Raw genomic sequence first — 20,738 nt, 5'->3', positions numbered from 1 at the left:
ACATGACTTTTGAATATCTCTAATGCAGGATTCTTTACAACCTCTCTGGGCAAATCATACCAGTGCTCAGTCACCCTTATAATGAAAAAAGTGTTTCCTGATGTTCATATGGCACCTTATGTATTTTAGTCTGTACCCTCTCCTGTCCTGTTATTGAACACCACTGAAAAGAGTCTGGCTCTGCCTTCTTTGCACCTTTCCTCCAAATGTTTGTACACATTGAAGAGATCTCCCCTGAGTCTTCTCCTTGCCAGGCTAAAGAGTCCCAGCTCTCCCAGCCTTTCCTTAAGTGAGAGATGCTGTAGTGCTTTAATCAGGTTAGTGCAGCAAGGGGTCACTTTCTCCACTAGCTCTGTATCTCTCTTGTGGTGTAGAACTCAACACAGTGCGTCAGCGGCTACAGTGATGCGAAGATGGGAAGGTTCGCCTGCCTTGATCTGCTGACAGTACTTTGGCTAATGCTGCCCAGGGCACTATTAGCCTTGTTTGCCCTAAGTGCACACTGCTGGCTCGTGTTTGTGTCTGCTGAAATCCCCAGGTCCTGTTCTGTACATCTGCTTTCCAGCCAGGTGGCTCTCAGCATATATTGGCACCTGGGGTTATTCCTCCCTGGGTGCAGGGTCTGTATCAGCCACTCCTCCAATTTTGTCATCAACAAACTTGCTGAGGGTACATTCTCCTCCATCCTCCAAGTCATTAATGAAGATTTTGAACAATATTGGACCCAGTACTAACCCTAGTACCTCGCTAGTTACTGGTCCCCAACTAGATTTCATGCCACTGACACAAAGTGGTGGGCCCAGTCATTCAGCCATTCAATTTTTTTATGTTTCCTCATAATGTAATTGTTTCTAAAACAGTAAATATTTTTCCATTTGCAGTATGCATGCAAGCAGAGTTTTCTAATTAATAACTGAGAGTTAATGGTGATTGTTACACTTAGCGACAGCTTCAATAAAGCCACTGGAATCTTGTAATAATTCTGTGGAAGTCTGAATGTAGATGTAGTAGTTTTTGTTTCCAGTTTTGGGGTTTTTTTGTAGAGACAGAAGGAATGCCACTACACTGTAGTCTTAAAATCTCATACTTGAGTCTTATTTTTAGTATTTGTATGATGATATTTGTGTTTTTCTGTAGAATTCAGGTTAGAAACTTCTTAAAAGCAATTTATTATTAGTATACAAATAAAGTAGTTTACTTCTGCAAATACGTAGCAGTTGAGCTACGTGGACAACTGCCTGCTTTTACAGCTTCTTATTTTGAAATTTTCTTTACTGCAACCTAAGCCCAGGCCTACAAATGCACATAAAAGTAGTGTTATTCATGCAAATAAGCATGATATCTGGTGAAAGCATGAGTGTAAACGGAAGTATGTGAATATTTGGTTGGGTTTAGAATTGTTATGTTGTATTTATTGTAGTTGAAAATGCTTTTTAGTGCCTACTATTCATAAGCTAGGAAGGAAAACAGTAATTTGGGGGTTTGGGTGTGGGTTTTCTTATTTTAGAAGTATGCTGATTACCTATCAAATAGGTGATGAGCTGTTACTAAACTGTGCTTAAAACCTGTTTATTTTTAAATTTGTAGTATAAATACCTTTAACATGAATGAATTACAAATTTAAGATCTCATTTAAAGTAGTTGTAGAGCTTTCATATATATAGAAAATCAGGGTAAGCAAGCAAAAGTGCTTCTTAAAATCTCTTATCTCTCATGAATATACCAAAGAAATACCTGCAATCTTGAAGTTTTTTTTTTCTCTTTGTATTTTTTAGGAAGATGATCACCTTCATCCTGATTATCTGAGGTTCTCTCAATGACAAGCTGAAGCAGGAACAACTGAAAGCTCTTTCTGGAACCCTGGATATACAATTTAAATTTGTAGGAACTTTTCCAGAATGAAAACCACATACAGTTACCTTGATAATTGCAAAAGGATGAGAGGAAAGTTATGATGGCAAAAAACAAAGAGCCACGCCCTCCATCTTATGCTGTTAGTGTTGTTGGACTGTCTGGAACTGAAAAGGATAAAGGTAATTGTGGAGTTGGAAAGTCATGTTTGTGCAATAGATTCGTTCGTTCGAAAGCAGATGAATATTATCCTGAGCATACCTCTGTGCTTAGCACAATTGACTTTGGAGGAAGAGTTGTTAACAATGATCACTTTTTGTACTGGGGTGACGTAACACAAAGCGGCGAGGATGGAATCGAGTGCAGAATTCACGTAATTGAACAGACTGAGTTCATTGATGATCAGACTTTCTTGCCTCATCGGAGTACAAATTTACAACCGTACATCAAACGTGCAGCTGCCTCCAAACTGCAGTCCGCAGAAAAACTAATGTACATTTGCACAGATCAGCTAGGCTTGGAGCAAGACTTTGAGCAAAAACAAATGCCTGAAGGGAAATTAAGCATAGATGGATTTTTATTGTGCATTGATGTAAGCCAAGGATGCAATAGGAAGTTTGATGATCAACTTAAATTTGTGAATAACCTCTATATCCAACTCTCAAAATCTAAAAAACCCATAATAATAGCAGCAACAAAGTGTGATGAATGTGTGGATCATTATCTGCGAGAGGTTCAGGCCTTTGCTTCAAATAAGAAGAACCTCGTGGTAGTGGAAACATCGGCAAGATTTAATGTCAATGTTGAAACATGTTTTACTGCACTGGTACAAATGATGGATAAAACTCGTGGTAAGCCTAAAATAATCCCCTATCTGGATGCCTATAAAACTCAAAGACAGCTAGTTGTTACAGCAACAGATAAGTTTGAAAAACTTGTCCAAACTGTGAGAGACTATCATGCAACTTGGAAAACTGTTAGTAACAAACTGAAAAATCACCCTGATTATGAAGAGTACATAAATTTGGAAGGAACTAAAAAGGCCAAAAATACATTTTCAAAACACATAGAGCAGCTTAAACAGGAACATATTAGAAAAAGAAAAGAGGAATACATCAATGCATTGCCAAGAGCTCTTAATACTCTTCTCTCAAATCTTGATGAAATTGAACTCTTGAGCTGGTCAGAAGCCTTGAAGGTAATGGAGAAAAGGCCTGACTTCCAGTCCTGTTTCGTAGTGCTTGAAAAAACGCCCTGGGATGAAACCGACCATATAGATAAAGTGAATGACAGAAGGATTCCCTTTGACCTTCTCACTACCCTAGAGGCAGAAAAAGTTTATCAAAACCACGTGCAGCATCTTATATCAGAAAAAAGGAGGGTTGAAATGAAGGAGAAATTCAAAAAAACTCTTGAGAAAATCCAATTCATTTCACCCGGGCAGCCATGGGAAGAAGTTATATGTTTTGTGGTGGAGGACGAAGCATTCAAGTACATCACTGATGCAGATAGTAAGGAAGTGTATGGTAGGCATCAAAGGGAGATTGTTGAAAAAGCCAAAGAGGAGTTTCAGGAAATGCTTTTTGAACATTCAGAGCTGTTTTATGACCTGGATCTTAATGCAACACCAAGTACAGATAAAATGAGTGAAATTCATGCAGTTCTGAGTGAAGAACCTAGATACAAAGCTTTACAGAAACTTGCACCTGACAGAGAATCTCTTCTGCTCAAACACATAGGATTTGTTTATCACCCAACTAAAGAAACTTGTCTCAGTGGCCAAAATTGCACAGACATAAAAGTTGAGGAGTTGCTTGCCAACAGTCTTCTGCAACTAGACCATGGCCGCTCAAATTTATACCATGATAGTGCCAACATTGATAAAGTCAATCTTTTCATTTTGGGCAAAGATGGCCTTGCACAAGAATTGGCAAATGAAATTCGGACACAATCCACTGATGATGAATATGCATTAGATGGAAAAATATATGAACTGGATCTTAGGCCAGTTGATGCCAAATCCCCATACCTGCTGACTCAGTTGTGGACCTCAGCCTTCAAACCACATGGTTGTTTCTGCGTGTTTAACTCTATTGAATCACTGAATTTTATTGGGGAGTGCATTGCAAAAATAAGGGCTGAGGCATCTCAGATAAGGAGAGACAAGTATATGGCTAATCTTTCGTTTACGTTAATATTGGCTAACCAGAGGGACAGCGTTAGCAAGAATCTGCCTATTCTGAGACATCAGGGACAGCAATTGGCAAACAAGTTACAGTGTCCTTTTGTAGATGTGCCTGCTGGTACATATCCACGCAAATTTAATGAGACCCAAATAAAACAAGCTCTGAGGGGAGTACTGGAAGCAGTTAAACACAATTTTGATGTTGTAAGTCCAGTTCCCACCATTAAAGATCTGTCAGAGGCTGACTTAAGGATTGTCATGTGTGCCATGTGTGGTGATCCGTTCAGTGTGGATCTTATTCTTTCACCTTTCCTTGACTCGCACTCCTGTAGTGCTGCTCAGGCTGGCCAGAACAATTCTTTGATGCTTGATAAAATAATAGGTGAAAAGAGGCGTCGAATACAGATAACTATATTATCATATCATTCTTCAATTGGTGTAAGGAAAGATGAACTTGTTCATGGATATATACTGGTGTATTCTGCGAAGCGGAAGGCATCTATGGGAATGCTTCGGGCATTTCTTTCTGAAGTTCAGGATACGATTCCTGTCCAGTTGGTGGCCGTTACTGATAGCCAGGCAGACTTCTTTGAGAATGAAGCAATCAAGGAACTCATGACTGAAGGAGAACACATAGCAACAGAAATTACTGCTAAATTTACAGCTTTATATTCATTATCTCAATATCATCGTCAAACTGAGGTTTTCACGTTGTTCTTCAGTGATGTATTAGAGAAGAAAAACATGATTGAAAGTTCTTACATGTCAGACAGCACAAGGGAATCAACGCATACAAGTGAAGATGTTTTTCCAAGATCTCCAAGAGGAGGTTCCCTTGATTATAATTACCCAGATTCGGAGGATGATGCCGAAGGGCCACCACCTTACAGTCCAATTGGTGATGATGTAAGGCTACTCCCAGCACCTAGTGATCGTTCAAAGTACCGACTGGATTTGGAAGGAAATGAATATCCTATTCACAGTACACCAATCAATTGTCATGACCATGAACGTAACCATAAAGTGCCTCCTCCGATAAAACCGAAACCACTTGTTCCAAGAACAAATGTGAAAAAACTCGATCCTAACCTCCTGAAAACAATTGAGGCAGGTATTGGCAAAAACCCCAGGAAACAACCTTCTCGAGTACCTGCGGCACCACCAGAAGATGTAGACCAATCTGACAACTATGCTGAACCTATTGACACTATTTACAAACATAAAGGCTTTGCAGACGATATCTATGCGGTTCCAGATGATAGTCAGAATCGCATTATTAAAGTTCGAAACTCAATTGTTATGAATACCCAAGGTGAGGAAGAAAATGGGTTTGCTGATAGAGTATCCAAAGGTCATGGGGAAAGAAGACCTTCAAAATACAAATACAAGTCTAAGACTCTCTTCAGCAAAGCCAAGTCTTACTATAGAAGAACACATTCAGATGCAAGTGATGATGAGGCTTTTACCACCTCTAAAACTAAAAGAAAAGGAAGACATCGTGGAAGCGAGGAAGACCCACTTCTTTCACCTGTTGAAACGTGGAAGGGTGGCATAGATAACCCTGCTATTACATCAGATCAAGAGTTGGATGATAAAAAAATGAAAAAGAAACCCCACAAAGTAAAAGAAGATAAGAAGGTAAGTCAGTTGATTTAAATTTTATTTACAACTTCTGGTGCATTGTAAAAAGGGAAGAGTCAAAATATGCAAGAGTTGCACTCTATTTTGAAACTGGTGCTTTAGAATTTTCATGTAATATTGTTTAATTTTTGTCTCAAGTTTCTATTAAGTTGCTCAGAACTAACAAACCTTAGGGAATGAGATGATTTGTCTACTTAAGCAGGTGTTCAGTAAGTTTCAGTTATTTTAACCTCTGTATGTACCATTAGCAAATTTGCAGATGCCATGAAGTTGGGGGGGGCGTGTTGATCTGGAAGGCAGGAGAGTTTTTCAGAGGGACATGGACAAGCTGGAGAGATGGTCTGATTCCAACAGGATGAGGTTCAACAAGGCCAAGTGCCGGATTCTGCACTTGGGCCACAGCAACCCCCTGCAGCGCTACAGACTGGAGACAGAGTGGCTGGAGAGCAGCCAGGCAGAAAGGGACCTGGGAGTTTGGATTGACAGGAAGCTGAACATGAGCCAGCAGTGTGCCCAGGTGGCCAAGAAGGCCAATGAATGGCATCCTGGCCTGTATCAGGAACAGTGTGGCCAACAGGACCAGGTAAGGACCTGGAGTACTGTGTCCAGCTGTGGACTTCTCAGTTCAGGAAGAATATTGAGATGCTGGAGCAGGTCCAGAGAAGAGAAACAAGGCTGGTAAAAGGACTCCAGCATAGGTCCTATGAGGAAAGCCTGGGGGGGTTGGGGCTATTTAGCCTGGAGAAGAGGAGGCTCAGGGGAGATCTCATCACTCTCTACAACTACCTGAAAGGAGGTTGTAGCCAGGTGGGGATTGGTCTCTTCTCCCAGGCAGCCAGCAGTAGGACAAGAGGGCATGGTCTTAAGGTGTGCCAGGGAAGGTTTAGGTTGGATATTAGGAAAAAAGTTTTTACAGAGAGAGTAATCAGGCCTTGGAATGGGCTGCCCAGAGACGTAGTGGATTCACCATCCCTGGAGGTTTTTAAGATGAGACTGGATGTGCCACTTAGTGCCATGGTCTGGTAACCATGGCGGTGTTGGATCAAGGCAAGGATTGGACTTGATGATCTCAGAGGTCTTTTCCAACCCAGTCGATTCTATGATTCTGTGTGCAGGCTTCCTTCCATTTGAATTAGGTACTTTTTAAAAAAAAAAAACAAACAAAAGTGCTTTGTGAGTTTTTGAGTAGAACTGGTTCTTTCAGTTTGCAGTTCTTGCTGTTGGAATGAGTTTTAGGGTTGGTGAATGAAAGGAGTGGTTTCTTTTTAATTCTCGGTTCAACCTGGAACTCTAAAACAAGAGCATGAAAAGGAAACTTTGCATAGTGGTTTTACTGACTGCTGCATTTTCCTAGTGTGGGCAAACAGGTAATCAAGTTGAAAGTTGTGCTACCTGTAGGATTCTCTGTTCGAGTAAAATACAAGGAACACAATAGGGAAATAAAGGAAGATGATTATGTTGCACTCTACTTAAAAAATGTTTAATTTTAATCTTTATGCCCAATAGTTACTTTTTGGCTTACTGCCTTAAAAGTTGTTATATCAAGGTAGTGTTGTGGTCTAAGTTTTAGATGGACACTTATAGTTTAGATTTTAATTCTTTTTACTTTCTCAGTCATTGTGTTGGGTGTAATGTTTGTTTGACATGAAATCAAGGGTGTTTCTGATCAGTTAGATATTTTTTTCTTGTCTGAAAGTAAGCCAATTTTAATATTATCTTTTGTAGCATTTTAAAAATGTCCTTTTTAGCTTAACTCTGACAGTACTTGTATAGCAGTTAGAAATACGTTTTGTTAAAGTAGAGCATAGTTAAATTTTACTAATAGATTACATTCTGTATTGCACTTCCTGGTATGCAGCTGTGATTTGAATTACACATGACTGATTTAAAGGGCACTAAATTTTCCTAAGTCTTACTCATAAGCATTGGATAATGATGTCGTGTGGGTATAAAATCATATGATTAAAAATACTTCGAAATTACTCTTTTGGGGAAACTTAGATTTTTTTAAAAATAACAATTTATATACTTTTCATAGAATCATTGAATATCCTGAGTTGGAAGGAACCCACAAGGATCATCGAGTCCAACTCCTGGACTTTTAATTGAATTAATCTTGCTACATGGAAATGGAAATGTAGTTTCATAATCCTCCTACTGTCCCAGCTGTGTTGAGTTGACAGAAAGTTGCCCTGAGTTGGATATTTATGTTTTAAGCTGAGTAGACCTAGTATAGTGGGGTCTTTTCTTCCTGGTACTGTGTCAGGAAACCCCTGATATCTTCAGCGATGCCTCCACTTTTGGTTTTGGCCTGTTGAGAAGAAGCCTGAATTTAAAGTTTCAGGCTGTTCTAAATTTTTGTAGTGGTTACAACTCTTGAAGAGTAGAGTTGTTTTAAGTTCTTTTTAATGTAGCTCTTGGTTGTTTTGGTTGGTTGGTTTTGCTTTGGTTTGTGGTTTGGTGGTGGTGTCTACTGGTGGTGTGGGTTTTTTTTTTTTTTAACTCACAACTAGCAGGGCTGCTACTCACAAATTAGTCACAGAAAACTTCTAATAGTAATAGAAATTATTGTAATGATTGAGAAAACAAATTTAACTTATTAGTGAAAATGCTTGCAAGCTTTCAGAATATCTAAGAATGTTGAGTGCTCAGTGCTTTTGATAAGTAGTAAGTTCTCTGTGTGTTAGCTTGCATTAAGTTGAAGTGAGTGTAGTTCCAGTTCAAGTGATGGGCCATTCTAGTTTGTAATATACTTTGGGTTTTCTAACTGTTAATTTTTTTTCAGAAGAGATGCAGTTTTATTAGTTTTGGAACTTATTCTCTATGTTTTCCCGTGTTGTTTTAGATGAGCAACTAGCAGTCTTTTGTTACAAAAACTCAAAAATTACTCAGATTATATTTTCCTTGTTGAGAAAAATTGTTCCTCTCTATAAAAAAGGAACATAAGATACATGGGATACATTCTTGTTATAATTATAGCGATTCTGAAATACAGAAATCTTACAAACAAAATGAATTTATTTGGAAAAACTCGTACTTTGAAATCTGAGGTCCTAATTGTCTTTTGCAATGATTTTTTTTAATCAGCTCTGTACCGTGGTGTTGCTTTTTAAAGCCTAAATATGATGTAACATGCTTGATACTCCTTGTATCTTTGTTGGTTTGAGATGTGGTGTTTCTCTGTGGGTTTCTTGTAAGGTATTGCAGGAAAGACATTACCTTGCTAATGGATTCTCATTCTGTCCTGATGCTTTCAGAACCCCAGACTCCCAGCTCACAGTGGGCGCTAAGACAGATATAGGGAGGTAGGAGATGGGTGTAGTGTGATTGTAGGCTTCAGGTAAAAAAATTGAAGAATGCAAAGAGTTGGGTAGGTAGAAAGGAGGAAGTGAGATTTGCCTAACAGTAGGAGAATGGCAGCTGTAGTTTGGCTAACACATGTAACAAACTTTAAACATCTGTTGTGAACACATGTTATTAAAGGCAGAAGTAAATATTCAGAATTCTGTTACTTTTTGCTATTTGGAAGCATAAATTAAAATGTTTTACTGTGGAAGGTATAGTAATGACAAGTCTGTGGTGAACAGGTAACGTTACTTTCAAGGTCATCTACTGATTCTTATTACTGAAGGAAATCAAACAATTTAAAACTGAGACCAGTTAAGAAAGTGTGCTTTGGTCTGAATTATTTGCCCATTGTTTTTGTCCATAACAGTGTGCTAGTGTTCTTAGATCTTGTTTCAGTATACTGGTAGTCAGAAGTGGAAGAGAACTGTCCATGAGCTCTGTTTTCCACTATCACAGAAATAATTTCTCTGAAAACTTTTATCCCCTCATTCTCACTACTCTGTAAAACTCATCCAGAACTTCTATTTCCTCTGTATTGGTGAAGAACCTTCTTGCAATTCCTAGTTTTCACCTTTCCTGTGGTAACCTTTCTCCTGAAATGTTTGTGATCTGTCACCTTCAAACAGGTGAAGAGAAAATGGCTACTCGATCTGAGTTTTAGAAGATTTAAAAAAAAATGAAATTTTCTTCTGAACTCCTGTTTTTGAATGAGGATGACTGAAACTGTGTATATTATCGCAAAGAATGTCATAGCAGTGCATCATATAATACTACTGTTTGTTGATGCCTACTAGAAATTACTACCTGACAAAATTGTGTGATCGCACTCAACCTTTTCTTAGCTGCAGTTACTGTGACTTTAGGAACCTTTGACCTGTTCTTGTCCTTGATAACTTCCGATTAATGACTTCCCACCGTATAGTACAGGTGATTTATAGTACATACACGTAGTACCTGTACATTGTAGTACATGCTACACGCACCTTACAGCACATAACTTTTGTTAGTCGTGCATTCCAGGGCACAATTTTGCGTTGGTCTGTGATGGTCCTTTTTGTTGTTGAATATCATGTTTCTTCTGCTACTCCAGTTGTCACAGTAGTTTCCTCTATGCCATCACCAAGTGCCTTACTTGAGTCTGGTGAAACCAACTGATGGTTGTTCTATCTTTGCGTCTAGAAAACAGTACATATTTTCAGTGGAGGAGGTTGAATCAGTCCGGTATAGTCTGACTTGTGATCCACCCACCTTTATCCTTGATACCATGTCTAAATTTTCTGAAAAAATTATTGTGTGGCCTTACGTGTGCTATTAACAAGTGGACTGTTGAACTTTTTCTGGTAGGGATGTATATAAAGAGAAGTGGAAAGAAGGGCAAAAAAGAAAGCGGACTTGCTTCAGTCACAGGACTTTTTAGCCAAGCTCATGTGGAGTTGTGTGAGCACACTGAGTTTGTAAGCTTTCAAGTGCATGCTGTGTGCTAGTATTTGTTAAGCTACGATGACCTTTTTTCTTCCCCTACAGAGCTTTTTCTGTCAAGTTTCTCTTCAGGAAAAAAGCACCTTGTTTTTGCTGTTATTAAACAAAATAGCTCTCAGATTTAATGCATTTTCCAGTATGCATTTGGCATGCTTTCTGTGTTTGATTTAGCTCATTAGCGGTGTTCATAAACTTGGAGGAACTAAGCACCGTGTACAGTGTTCATATGCAGCTTTGCCTCAGTTGTTCTTCTTTGCCAGGTTAGACCTTTCCAGCTGAGATTAGTGCTCATTCGTGTCCGGGTCTCTTTCAAAAATTGCAGGTGGGAACTACAAGTAGATGCTTATCACAATTAGAATCTTTAAGACTGTAATACTAAGGTGTAGTATAAACATTATTGGTGTTGGTACACATGAAAAGCAGCAGCCTTGCAAGCTATATCATAAATTATTTTTGTCTTCGGTTTAACTTGATGAGTTTGGGGATACAGAACAACAGAAATTGCAGAAACTTTGAGGCCGTGAAAGGGCATGAACATTCCTAGAGCATAAGGATCTTGCTGAAGGAAGCCTTCTAATATCTCAGACAGGAGGAACCTCTTCATGTGTGTGCAATAACCTTAAAACTGCAAGTGTAATGCAGTTTATGAATTAATATAAGGTCTGAACCATAGTACTCCTTGGCTTTTCATTGTTCTCATTGCATTCTTCTTATGTGTAAACAAAAATATTTAAAAAGTTATTTATCAATTATTATTGATTTAATCTATTAGTATTATTACCACATGAAATAATAGCAAGCCTTGTCTTAATTTAGTAATTCTCTGTAACAGGAATTCCATTACTTTAAATGAGTCTGAAAACTTTTTTCAGTATTTCAGCAAGAAATATCCACTAGCATCTGGATGAGTTCTCATATATTTTACTCTGACTTGTTTTAGAACATGATGTAAGTAATGCAGTTTTCGTTATTTTTTTATGCTTAAACTTGTTTGGTGCCATTATAATTTCAAAAGTATATTAATTTTTTTGTTTAAGCTACTACTGAAATAGTGTCAGGAACTGTAGAGCCCATGTGTGTTGCTCTCCATTTTAATAAGACTATGGTAAACATGTGAGCAATGGAAGATTCACTTGCATTTTTATTCAAGTGTTCTTGTGTAAATTCAGTGGTTGATTTAGGGAAGTACTGTTTACTTCAGACTGGAATGTGCAGTGAAATTTTTTTTTCTCCTGAGGAGCAGAGGAAATACCAGAATCTGTGCTTTCAGGTTTCATCTGTTCAAATTTAACACTCTTAATATGCATATTTAGAGCCATATTTCTTCTTGAACCTCTGTAGTTTAAAACTTACTGTAACAAGCTGGAATTCTAAAAATGGCAGAATGTGTAAAGGGAAGAAAGAGCATATTAGGGACCATCATCTGCATTATTCTACGTCATACAGTTTCTGAAGAGCTGGCTATGAATTAGAGATTACAAATATTTTATTAAGGCTGTAAATGCTATTCATGGTGCGTGGTCTTATCAAGTGTTTTACTAGTCTTGAAAGTATTGACCTTGCCCTTCATGAACCCAGGGCTGACTGCAAATGAAGCAGGCAGAAAGTTTCCTTTGTATCGAAAGTAGTAGTGAAGCTTGTGGGAGGTAGAGAAGTGGCTGGATTTCCCCTTTGATAAATAAATTATTGATGATAATTCTGGTGGGTTGAAGGTAAGATGAAAAAAAGGAAGAAGAGCCTGTCTTGAACAGAGAGGGCTTGCTAGAGTAAGCAGCTCATCCATAAAGGGGTTTAATAGATAGGTTTGGGCAGTTTTTAGTTGTCTAAGTTAATTTTAAGAGGTTGTATTTAAGTGTATTGCACTCCCAAGACTCGTAGCTGGCTGAAATCTCAGCCATGTTTCTATCCAGATGATGAGTGCTGCTTATCTGGTTCCCTGGTACCTACTGTCAAGAGGGTTAAACTTGAATATTCTTTATGTCTATATTTTTTTCATGGTTTCATGCTCTTTTTAATATTTCTGGTTTTGAAACCAAGAATTGGATACTTTTCCATGCTAGAATATGTGGTTTTTTGTTTACCTTGTCTTATATTAAGAGGGCTTGAGCTAATCTTTTGCAACATGTTTGGTGATTGAACTACTGCAATTAAAGCAATACTGCAAGTAAATGCTTTTAGTATCAGCAGTGCAAGGCAAGTTTGGGATTCTCAGAGTTAAAATGCTTTCCTACCAAAATATATAAGGATCCGTTAGAGGTTTGGCTTTAACTTCAGTTAGGGTATGAAGAGAAGTCGTCTTTGGCAAGAAGTGAGTGGTGAAACCCATGCTGAAAGCTCAATATAAGTGCAGCAATCAATTATAAAAAACCCCACAGATTTATATGAAAACTAAGGATTCAACTTTATAGTGTTGGGCTGGTCTTTTAATTGCTAACAGGAAAACAGTGGTATGTGAAACAATCTTTTTTGCTGGGTTTATGTGGCAAAACTTTTATGTTGGTTCTTGTCTTCTTTAACTTGGTGCCTATTAGTTCTTTTTCCTTATGATGTAGAAGAAGAATAATGAAGAAAACCAATATTTGCTACGTGCAGTACTAGATGACTGCTGTATTGTTGGGGAGTAGGTGCATTGAGCATAACTATTAAACTAAAAGTACCTGGGGCAAAATCATAATCTCTCTACCAAAATCTAGGAATATTAGAACTGTTCAGGTGCCCTTTAACTAAAGGAATAGTTTAATGTTTAACTGGTTTTGTTCATTGTTTCAATAGAGATATTTTAAAAGTTAATCTTACACAGAAAATTTCTGATAGTTGTTATTGTGACTAGCAAATATAAAAGTTCACTTCTATATCTGGATCAGAAAAGCTGCTATTTTCTCAGAGTGGGGAACAGGGATTTAAAAAAAACCTGTCACTAAAACATACTTTTTTGGAAATGAGACCCATATTTTTTTTCCCTGAAATTGGTTGATCTTTTGGCAAAGATCAGGTCTTTTGCACAGTAACACACTATTTTGTTCAGGACAAGTTCTCTACTTAAGAAGTCTAGACCCACAACTTAAGGAAAGCATGGAAGTCTCAAATCAGGAAATAGCATGTTGGTTTTTTTAACGCCTTAAACTCTTGTTTTTAGTTTACAGAAGTGTTTTTTGTGAAGATTGTGTAGATAGTGTTATTTGCAGGAAGATTTGATTTGCTCTGTCAGTGGAGGGTTTATGCACTCACAGCCCAAAAAAAGAGAAATTGTGAGAGAGATTTTAATAAATATTGGACTGGAGAGACAAAATGCATAATGATATATAATGGGAAATAGCTGATAAACTTATTGCTGTAACTCGTCCTAGTGAAATAACCATTTCATGTTTATGGAATTGTCTTGCAATTATCGTCTCTTCTCCTACTCTGCTTTTAGACAAGTTTGCAGAGGACTTCAGGGTTGTTTTTTTTCTTTTTCTCTTTATTCTTTTTTTTCTTCTTTTTTAAGTTTTTTAGACAAATTCTCATTTTCCAGTTTGGAGATTAAACTGGTTTCAGGTAGACAGTTCACCTAAGAAACCTTTCTCCCTTCCTGAGTGTATAATGTCATACTTGATTGATGTCATACTTGATGTCTCTGTCCCTTGCAACCATTCTTCTAAATGCAGGACAGCTATTAGAAAAAAGCATTCTTTACTCCAATTTTGCAGATATATTTAATATGTTGTACTATGTCCAGGTATTCTACACAGATAATAATATTTATAATTTTCATATAGCTTCTGTAGAATCCTGGTTTATTATTCCATAACCAGATTGCTTTCCAAGAGTCACAGTGTTTTTTTCTATCCTGTTGATCTAAAATACAGAGTCTTGAGTGCTGCTTCATTTATTCTAAGATAGGGGGGATATGCACTGAACACCTAGGAAAAAAACATTTAAATTGTTTTTCCTTTCTTTGCTGCCTTAATGGACTTATCTCTAAAATGGTCTTTAATTCCACATTTGACAAAGATGTTTTCACTTAGTTTTATACAGTTTAGCTTCAGCTTGGTGCTTTCAGCTGTTGGTAATCTGAACTGGATGCTGCCTAAATAAATATTTTTGATGATGTAATGTGGTTTCATCAACATTCAGAGATGAAACATGGTATCTAATACAATATAATTCTTGTAATCATCCAAAGGTGATTTATCAATTCCACTGATTAAAGTCCTTCTCAAGGGAAAAAATTAAAAATAAAAGCAAGCAATAAAACTCCATATGAAACATGTCTTAGATTTGATTGTATGTAAACCTTCTTTTGGCTAAAGTCCTGTTCTTGTAACAAAGCAATCATGCTTAATAGGAGTGCCTGCAACTTTAACTTTGAGATTGATTGTTATACATTCTGCATCATCATGTTTCTTGTACAAATTGTAGTATAAAGATTATTTTGTATCTTTAACTATATGCAGAACTTCAGAGTTTTATCCTAATAATTTTTATAGAGGTCATGAATCAGATGTGATTCATATAGATTCATTTGTGAGCAGTGTTGAAAGTTAGTATGTAAAGACTTGTCCACAGCACTCCGAACAAGTGGTGTCTTTATTTCTGTTCCTGTGGTATTTCAGTTACTGATACATTGGGTTATCCTGTTCCTAACGTGATACAAAAAGGGCCAAACCTTTTAGAAGTTATTTGAGTGCTTTGTATCTAATGTATGCTATTTAGAAAGTACATTTAATTTTTATTCATTCAGTTTGTGTGATCTGTTTGTGTTTTCTGAATGATTGCAATATGAGTTAGTTAAAATGTTACTTGAATATTACTTAAATAACTCTGTTTTGTTGTAGCCAAAAAAGAAAACTAAGACATTCAATCCTCCAATCCGTAGAAACTGGGAAAGTAATTACTTTGGGATGCCCCTACAGGATTTGGTTACACCTGAGAAACCGATACCTCTGTTTGTTGAAAAATGTGTGCAATTCATTGAAGATACAGGTAAGATAGGAGGACTGTTGGAGGAAAGACTTTCCCACTTTGCATAATGAGTAAAGCCTCTCATTTTCTGTTTTAAAGTACTTCTAGAATTTTGTCCTAGAAATAAATAATTGTGGGCTAGGCACATTTGAAAAGTAGAATGTGCTTTCTAAGTTGTGTGCTTAATATGTCTTTTGACTTTATTTATACAAATACTTAATTACTTTTTGGCAAATGTTTGAAGTTTAATGTGTTTCCTGTAATTTAAAAAACTTATATCTTTTTCTAATGGCAAATGACTTTTTGGTTTTCTCTCTCTCCTTTCTCTGTGGCTTCCTGGTTGTGTGTTTGTCCCTGCTTTCAGCCTATTAACTGTGTGACAAGGAGGCAAGTAGGATGATTTTGCTGTTCCAACAGAAGACTACAGTTAGGAGTGGGGATTTGTTTTGAGGTTTGGGAGTGACCTGTGGTTGGGTTTTGTTTGTTTTTTTGAGGTTGTTTTTTTTTGGTTTTTTTTTTTTTTTGTTTTTTTTTTTTATTTTGTTTGTTTTTAAAGATTGTGAGCACCAGTTTTCAGTTAGTGCTGAAGACCAAGTGACTCTTCTAAGAGTTTGTAAAATCTAGCAATAACTTGATTTGAGTGTGTTTAACTTTCTAAGAATATTTTCAAACAACAAAATTATAAATCCAGTTCTAAAGAAAGTTCTATTTGCTTAAAAGTGTTGTTGTCTAATATCTGTTCATTTTGTGGTAAACTTTCCAAATAAAAGGCTATTTCTCCCGAAGAATTTTCACCAGCTTGTGGAGTGAGAGAGCTATAATAGTGTGGGAACATTATTTGTTGTCCTTTTTTTGTTCCCCATCATAGTCATCAAATCATACAAGCACCCAGAAGATTTAGCACTTCTACTCTCCTCATGATGTGTCTTTTAAACATGTTTAGTTAAGTTGCTATGTGTTCAAAATGTAGGAGTTTCTCAAAAGTGATTACTCAGGAGGCACTGCTTTTTCCTTTAGTGGGTTGGGTATAGGTTAGTTCATCCTGGGATGCTGCTGTGCAGCTGGAGAATTTTAATTCTGACCATACATATAAGCTGGACAAATGCTGTGCCATCTGCTTACTTTGTTTGTGGCTGTGAAGACAGTAGTTGTCTTGCTTGTTTTGTTAAGCACTTAGAACAAAACCTCTGCTTTTGATCTGTATTACAATTTTCTTTCTCCTGCTCTGGATTCTGTGTAAGTAGCTTTTGTGTTCTTTTCAGCCTCCATACTTGGCTGTGGAAGTTTTATTTTTGGTGTGTATTATTTTTATATTGGATTAATATTGCTGTAGGTATTTGAGTGTCTTCAAGCAGGGATAGAATCTATTTGTTGCTTTTGAGAGAGGAGGATGTTCACTTGCATTGCTTTCAAATCCTGTACTGAGATAGACTCACATCACTAATTTTGGGACTGTCTGAGAAAATTCCACAAATACAGATTTGGAGGTTATCAGTCTGCAGAAGGCAAGTCAGGATCTATTGGCTCCAGGCTGGAGTCCAGAATGGTACCATTCCTATTTGATAAAGCTTCTTGGCCCTGGGGAGTCATCCAGTAGTCAGCTGTCTCTTACCAAGTCAGCCTACTGTCAGTACTAACTGCACTGAATACCAGTCTTTTTAATCAAGGAGTGCAGTCTTTTCCAACTTGGCTAATCCGTATATTTCTCCTAGAGAGGACATAATTGTTTAACTTTTCCTTTTAAGGTACTTTCACGGAGTTCATCTCCTTCCCTTTGTATTATAATATGTAATTTGGATTGTTGCTGAATTTGTGAAGATGTCATTAATCTCAATTTGAAGGGCTAACCTTAATTTTTAATGTTCCCAATTTCTGCTTTGTGCCATTATACAAGATGGTGCTTTCTAGCCACTCATCTAAACTGTGACTGAGGCTAGAAAGTATGCAGTGGGAAAAACAGTTTTCTCTGTTTCAGATGTTTTCCATAATTCTGGAATATCCTCACAAAAAAAAAAAAAGTGCATATCAGTAGAAGAGGGACAATTTGGAAAAATTAAAGTACGTCCAGGAGCTATAAAAGGCTATAAAAGTTCTAGCCTTTTATAAATCAACAGATTTTTCTTTTGAAGAATATAACTATAAAAGACTATAAATAATATAAAGAATATAAATAATATAAATATATAAATATAATATATAAATATATGATATATATTTATTCATATAATATATATTTTATATATTTATAATATATAAATATATAATATATAATATATAAATATACAATATATAATATAAATATAAAATAAATATAAATATAATATAAATATGTAAATATAAAGAATATAAAGAATATAGCTATAAAGGACTATAAAAGTTCTAGCCTTTTATAAATCAACAGATTTTTCTTTTGAAGAAGCCATATGAATCCTGTCAAGGTAAAGGGAGATCTGGTAAAGATAAGGGATCCTAAGTCAGGGCCTGCAGGTGTAGTGTTCTGTTTACTTTGGTATTTTCCAACAGGAAGCATTATTGTGAATTGATTTAGCTTTGTAGAGTCAACCAATTTATTTTTGAAATGTAATATAGGTTTTGAATCCCTTTGTAATCTTTCTGATAGTGTTGAAAGTAGAAACTGAGGAGCGAAGGGTTAATACCTGAGTAGATCTAAACCTGATAAGCTCTGACTGTGTCAGAACCTGCATTTCACAGCAGTGTGTGCTGTCACTGATACCAATAGTATGAAGCAGCAATAGCACATAATACTTGGGCTTGTTGGAACCTACTGATTAAAAAAAAAGCATAATACCTTGTAAGATTATCTTAAATTTTGTGATATTGTTACTTCTGGATAAGAAATGAGGAAAGCTTTGCTAAATACTGTAAACAAACTTCACTTCTGTGTTTCCACGTTGTCTATGATTATAATTTTTGAACTCATTGTAATTATAGTAGGATGAATAATCTTTTGGTTGGTTGTTAGACTTCTTTCTTGTTGGTTCATTGAACAAGATGATCAAAAGAATATTTTTTTTCAGGTAAGTAACTTGATAATTGTGAATTATCAAGTTTTCCACTAAATATCTTCATATAAATGTATAATGTTTTCAGGAAAACTTACGGTAAAGATACTGTGATCTTACTGTAACCTTTTATGGACGATATGAATACTTTCTCTAGTGACACGCTTGACATATAACATGTCTAACTCCATGATGTTAACATGTATAACTCCATGTATGCTTTTGCCTCTATCACATTCTTTGCAAATCAGTTTGTAACTGGCTCATGAGGGCAGCTATGTAAATTGACTTTTTGACTGTTTTCAGTTACAGGCTTCCAAAAGAAAATTTTGATGATATAGTTGTTCTGGTGTGTTTTGTTGCTTTCTCCTGATGGACTGAAGAGAAGTTCATTTTGTTTCATCAGTTGAAATGAACTATTAAAGTGTATTGGTTTTCTGTAAACCAGGCTTATGGAAATGCATTTAGCAGGGAAAACTAGAGATTTGATTTTTAAGAAAATTGTAGTGACTGTTTTTGTGCAGAAGTAATTGTGCTCAGCTAAGACATGCTAGAAAAAGAAAACCTGTTATTTAAAAAAAAAATACTGTCCAGTGTAGATCCTTACCTTTTTTAGTACAACTCATTTTTGCTAAATTTAGGCAGCAGAATTGAGATAATTTTTGAAGCAAAACTGTTAAACTGTATTAATTGCATGAATTCTGTTTCTCTAGGAATTACCAAGTGGAGTATAAGAGGAATATTCTGATACTCTGGTAATTTTGTTTGAGAGAGAGGAACACAGATTTCTGAAGGCTAATTTAATGTCTAACTTCAATAAAATGTTAATATGGTTTGAATTTTGTATTGCAATATCATGTAAAAATATCGAATGTCTAATTTTAACTGTAAAGAGTGTACATGTTTATGGCAAGTTTGTAGCTTGAGTGTTTTGTTAGTAACATTATACTGTTTTGCACCACCACTTTGGTGGTAAAAAATTTCATATACTGTTTGTGTACTATTCAACACCTACTGTTGATTATTTTTAACTTTCTCAAACTTACAATAATTCAGGCAACATGACTAGTGCTAACTAATACTATTAGCATGTGAGGTTTTTTTAAATATTTCAATATTTTTTTGTGTTTTGGATTTACTTTTTGTATTCGTTGTTATTCATTGGTGAAAAGTTTGGTATAGATTATATTTTGTTCTGTTTACCAAGGAAAAAGACATCAAATTAATATTATGAATACAAGTGCAGTTTTAACATTTTGTAAATTTAGCCCCTGATGATATTCAAATTTTAATAATAGCAGCAGGGTTTTTTTTAAGTTTTTTTTTCTCGAGTTTTCAAATGTTTTTTAAATTTTTTAATAGGATATTGATATCCATGTACTTCATTGACCAGATTATAAATTTTAGATTCTGTACGTCATAGAAAACTGATGGCATTAATACAGCGTTAATTGTACACGAAACAATTGAGGGAAGAGAAGGTTATTGGAATAATTTGTATTTTAATAATTTAGTTAATTTTTGTGAGACAAGGAGCAGAATAAAGAACGAAGAATGAATTTGACAGAACCACAATCATATCTCATTTAATATTTCACATGGTCTGTGTGGAGAGCTATAGGTGAAATTAAAAATTGCATACTCGGTATATCTACAATAATTACTGCTTTTGATATTTATACCTTTTTGTAGTCCTGCTAAATCTACAATTTTGGAGGTAATTCAAGTAATAGAATATTGCCTTCTTTGAATTTCCCTCACAGGGAAATTCACATACCCAGATCTTTTATGCTGAATCTGCTGTGAGGTCAGATTTTTACATTGAAAGTATAGATAAGACAAAGGTTATCTCCAGAGAACTGGGTAGAAATAGGCAATGAAAATGAGTCAGCAGCGCCTGTTGAGGTAAAAAGGCTGCTAAATCATGGAAGTATATTCCCAGTGGCTGGAAAATCCAAAAATTCAAGATTGATTATCTGTCCTTTTATTTAAGGGTCTTGGGAGAGCTAGAAGCTTTTGGGAGCTTGTTCTGCTGGACAGAGAACAGAAAAGGACAGGAGTTTCCACCCGCCTCAGCCTCATGTATGAGAGCTGGTAGTTTCATAAGAAATGGTGTAATAACCAGGAATATTCTCTTTTGCTTTATGCTTCTGCCACCTTCTTGTTTTGGGTACTTGTCAGACATCTCTCAATCAGTGGAGTTCACTGTCTTGGAAGTCTGTATCAGCAAAAGTGGTCAAGGTCCTGCTGTGTAGTATTGCGGCTGG

At 36.2% G+C, this 20,738-nt stretch overlaps 1 protein-coding gene across 3 annotated transcripts in view; it reads left to right on the top strand.

Moving 5' to 3' along the window:
* ARHGAP5 (Rho GTPase activating protein 5) overlaps positions 1-20,738 on the top strand; it is a 46,666-nt gene that overhangs the window by 9,564 nt on the left and 16,364 nt on the right. For 2 of the 3 annotated variants that reach the window (XM_051806246.1, XM_051806248.1), the window contains 2 exons: positions 1,776-5,674; positions 15,322-15,469. In XM_051806246.1, the coding sequence (XP_051662206.1) occupies positions 1,952-5,674; positions 15,322-15,469 (3,871 nt within the window). In that variant the 5' untranslated portion in view covers positions 1,776-1,951. The remainder of the gene's footprint in view (positions 1-1,775; positions 5,675-15,321; positions 15,470-20,738) is intronic. The other variant, XR_007907546.1, reaches the window with a different exon arrangement.

This window comes from Manacus candei, unplaced genomic scaffold (assembly GCF_025592945.1).
Source record: "Manacus candei isolate 608988 ecotype Guabito, Panama unplaced genomic scaffold, ASM2559294v1 h1tg000067l, whole genome shotgun sequence".
Classification (NCBI taxonomy): domain Eukaryota; kingdom Metazoa; phylum Chordata; class Aves; order Passeriformes; family Pipridae; genus Manacus; species Manacus candei.
Note: the sequence above shows the minus strand (reverse complement) of the source record. Positions and strands in the feature narration are given on the sequence as shown.